The 4,012-nt window shown below is 34.7% G+C and overlaps 1 protein-coding gene across 2 annotated transcripts in view; it reads right to left on the bottom strand.

The window, feature by feature from the left end:
• LOC111365977 (translation initiation factor IF3-4, chloroplastic-like) overlaps positions 1 to 2,495 on the bottom strand; it is an 11,165-nt gene extending 8,670 nt beyond the window's left edge. The window contains exons 1-3 of one of the 2 annotated variants that reach the window (XM_022986575.1): positions 2,155 to 2,495; positions 1,969 to 2,008; positions 1,825 to 1,884 (exon numbers count right to left, since the gene is read on the bottom strand). In XM_022986575.1, the coding sequence (XP_022842343.1) occupies positions 1,825 to 1,884; positions 1,969 to 2,008; positions 2,155 to 2,399 (345 nt within the window). In that variant the 5' untranslated portion in view covers positions 2,400 to 2,495. The remainder of the gene's footprint in view (positions 1 to 1,824; positions 1,885 to 1,968; positions 2,009 to 2,154) is intronic. The other variant, XM_022986574.1, reaches the window with a different exon arrangement.
• Positions 2,496 to 4,012: the final 1,517 nt, after the last annotated feature.

The following is a 4,012-nucleotide window of genomic DNA, read 5'->3' as shown; positions in this document are numbered from 1 at the left end:
AGAAAGAATTGCAGAATGTCCCGACCAAAAAGAAAAAGATGAAGCCAGTAATTCCAGACTTTCAGATGAAGACGAAGATCCACGGAACGAAGGATATAATAATTCAGACAGTGGAATGTCATTTTCATCAGTGACACGCTATAATCTTGATACATGATAAAGATTCTCAATAATGCAGAAAAAGACAAATGTGCCAACAGAAAAGAAGAAAAGATGAAAGATTCTCTCAAAGTGGCGATAAAAGTTCACTATTTAACTTTAGACTTTTTCTCTTTTATTGATAGAATTCTTAGACTTTTTTGTAAAGTTGGTAGAAATCTTGTAAAAGAAAGATTCCCAACTGTAGAACTTTTGAATTCTTAGCAAAAGACATAGGAACTTTTGAAATTTTCCTTGCCACTTGTTAGATTTTAGAATAGCCAGAAGCTTCTCGATGAAACGTGTGTCTTTCTCAAGGATAGTTTAAACCTTTTGCTCCCAAGAATTTTTCTATTTAAGAAATGAGTTTCATTTGGTTTAAGCAAAAATTTACAACCTGTGTACTCTCTGCTATCTAAAAAACCCTTGAAACCTCTCCTCTAGAAAAATTCTCAATCCAAAAAATATTGTGTAGCTGAAACACTCTTGTGAATATTTAAGGTATTCTTTTACTTTCTTAAATTTATTTTAGAACTTTAGGGACTTCCCGAAAGGAAAATCCTTAGTTGTAAATCTTTTTAAAGATGAATTTATAAATCTCTGATTTATGTTTTAATCTTTTATGTTTATGTCTTTGTTAAAGTAAATATTTGTTATATTTATCATTTCATCATATGCATATAATAAAAGCATAACTTGATTTCTAGAAGCCATACTGTTTTTAGGTTAATCCTGAGTGACCCAGATAGGTGAAAACTTTTGGCCGGAGTGAGCCTTTTGATATTTTCCAAAGATGCTGGGGAAAGAGATAAATTAATCTAAAAATTTTATAAGGGAGTGTCACGAGTAACCTTATAGAAAGGAATCAAGTTCAAGTTTATATGTCATAGGTGGTGAAAATTTAAATGAAAAAAATGGGATTTATATATGATTCTGAAGAAAGATTTATAGAAAACTAAGGAGAGTACTAAGTAGAATTAAATTTATTAAAAGTTTAAACAAAACAGCCTATTAAAACAACATACTATATATATCAAGAGGACAGGTGAGCAGTGGCAGGACATCTGAGATTTTATATGTAAAATATATGTTCCTGCCATGCACTTCAAACCAAAGTATAGACTGAAACTAATCCCAATACTAAGAGCCTGTTTGGGAGGGATTTTTTCCCTCCAAAAAATTGATTTTTTTGCCGTTATTTCCCTATTCCAGTCTTCATATTTGACTTCTTCTCTCACAGGTGGACCTCACTTTTCTCCTAACGATCAAAAAATCAATTCTCAAAATCACTCCCAAAGAGGCTCTAAAAGAATGGTCTTTGTGACGGCCCTCATCTAAACAAATAGCTAACCAACAGTTTGCTTTAATCAACACAAACTGTAGAAAATTTTGACCATAGAATCCTGTCTTTAAATTGCCAACCGGTCTGAGGCAACACCCCCTCCAAACCTCTTCCCTTAAGAAAAAGAAAAAGGAAGAACTGGAGAGGAACTATCGTATTCACTACTGGTGTAAATAATTTACACAAATGGCTTAAAATTGGCCCCAAAAATCAACTATTATCCCACTCAATAACTACAATATAATTACCGCAATAATATTCCCACTTGTATACATAAAATAAAAATTCAAAAACATTGAAAAGAAAGAAATTCTACAAACTCAATATAAAAATTGAGAGCATACCAAGTCAAGCTCCGCATTATCAGCCATTTGTAGTGCCTCACCTTTTGACACTATTCCAACCTACACAATGCAGAAGACACAAATAAAAAGCCCTTTTGTGCATCACTTATAATCTATACATAGTGTAATAGTCCAAGTACTCACCATGTTTTGCTGCTGATCAATAAGCCTAACTTTATCTGACCTATTTACAGAAAAAAGGAAACAGAAAACACCAAAATCAAATTCCCAAAAGTAAAATTCAAATTAAAAAAATCCTCTCTTTTTGCGCTATAAGATTAAAGATTTAATTTTTATGACAACTTAGAAAGGCTAAAGCTTAATAGTTACCTGATGGAAGAAATATCAAGTGCCTGTTCATCATTGGACTTGGGTTTTCCAGAGGACCCACCTCCTCCGCCGTAGCGGGATACAATAACGGTGGTGGCGGTGGTTGTAGAGGAGACGGAGGGCGAGCGGGTGGCGGGGCTTCGGAGGTGGAGAGTGAAGAGGTTGGGGTGAAAAGGGAGGGATCTGAGGGGTTTCGAGAGATGGAGTTTGAAGGGATGATGGAAAGTGCTGGTGAAACCAGCCATCGTGAGAGCCGAGAGTCAATTTGAGAACAGAGAGTGGATCTTATCCGTTATTTTAGCTTCTTTCTTTCGGCGGTCACGTGATGTTGCCAAGGATGTCAATGATATTTCATGTCATGAATTATAGAAAAGGCTATAGAACTCTTTTGGTAATTTTTCTTCTTTTCAAATATTGTTTCCGTTTACCAGACTTCTTTCCTTGATAATTTCTTTCCTTTTTATCATAAATAAAAATTTTATTTTCCTCTTCATAATAAATTAAAATTAGATCCAACAATCAACAAAGAAATTTCCGCCTGTAATTTGTAATTTGACTTTTTCATTTTATAATTTTCAATTATTCTTGTGATGAACAGATCATTTCACCATTTTTAATAACAGCAATAGATCCTCTTGTCTCTTTTTGTGTGACTTAATTATCACAGCTCCACATCCACTACATCCTGCAACTTCACCCAAAAATAAAAATAATAAAAAAATAAATAAAAAATCTTCTTTTAAAGCCGTAAATTTTATGCTTCTAATAGACCCTTTAATGGCGTAATAACTTTTTGTTTGCATTACATACCACGTAAGCAAAGAGCTTTGTTACAAGAAAAAAAGAAAGAAACTTTCATTCCATAATGCAACCCTTTTTTACATACTACAAGCTATAAATTTAATCATTTAAGAAAATATGGCTACATGTACACTTTTGACTTCTTAGTAATTTAGTCAAACTCTTCAATCCTTGGCCCAACGCCCCTACTAGAGACACCGAAACCATCACCACTACTAGGCATGTCTTCAACCATAGGTGCACGGGTTCTTCTACATGTACACCGAGTTTGACACCCCGGTGTACCGACCCCCTCACAAGAGGGGGGGCCCGACAAGTTGAAAGAATTTGCAATCCTATTATTTCGAAGATGTAACAGGGCGATGGTAGTGATCCTACGATTTTTCTAGTTGTACACCGACCCCCTCACAAAAGGGGGGCCCACGATATTCGGCGTGGGCCCCCCCTCTTGTGAGGGGGTCGGTACACCGGGGTGTCAAATGGAAGACATACCATCTGTTGACATCATGACTGAACTTCTCCATCGAATGAAGTGCGCTTCCAAGACTGACAAACGCCTTATTCTCATTGGTATTACACCTGTGTGCACTTGTGTTGCCTGTATTTTTTATTAATGCGAATTTTAGTGCATGAATGTGATTTTCCCAATGGGATTTCAGTTAATAATAATAATGTTTATGAGTTCTATTTTTATTTTATTTTTTGATGTGACATGCGTGAGAAATGATTTTGATAAGTGTAATTTGTGCACTTATTTAGGTCGTGTTACTAAACTTTTATGTCGTTAAAATTATTAATTTCTATTTTAACTTGGGTTAATTTTCTTTTGTTTTTAGTGATGGACTTGTTTGAAGCAATTGGAAAGGAAGAAAGACAAGATCGAATGAAACCTATAATTTTGGGATCAAATTTCACAAGTTAGAATTTGATAAGGACATTGGTTTTGATGGATTTAAGGACTAAATTGCATTATTTGAGAGAGAAGAAACCTTGGGGAGAAAATTTGCAATAAATAAGCAAAGGAATTAAATGGGCCTCAATTGGACTTGCTCTGGAA

The sequence above is a fragment of the Olea europaea genome, chromosome 17 (genome assembly GCF_002742605.1).
Source record: "Olea europaea var. sylvestris chromosome 17, O_europaea_v1, whole genome shotgun sequence".
Classification (NCBI taxonomy): domain Eukaryota; kingdom Viridiplantae; phylum Streptophyta; class Magnoliopsida; order Lamiales; family Oleaceae; genus Olea; species Olea europaea.
This window is presented reverse-complemented; position numbering and strand designations above follow the sequence as displayed.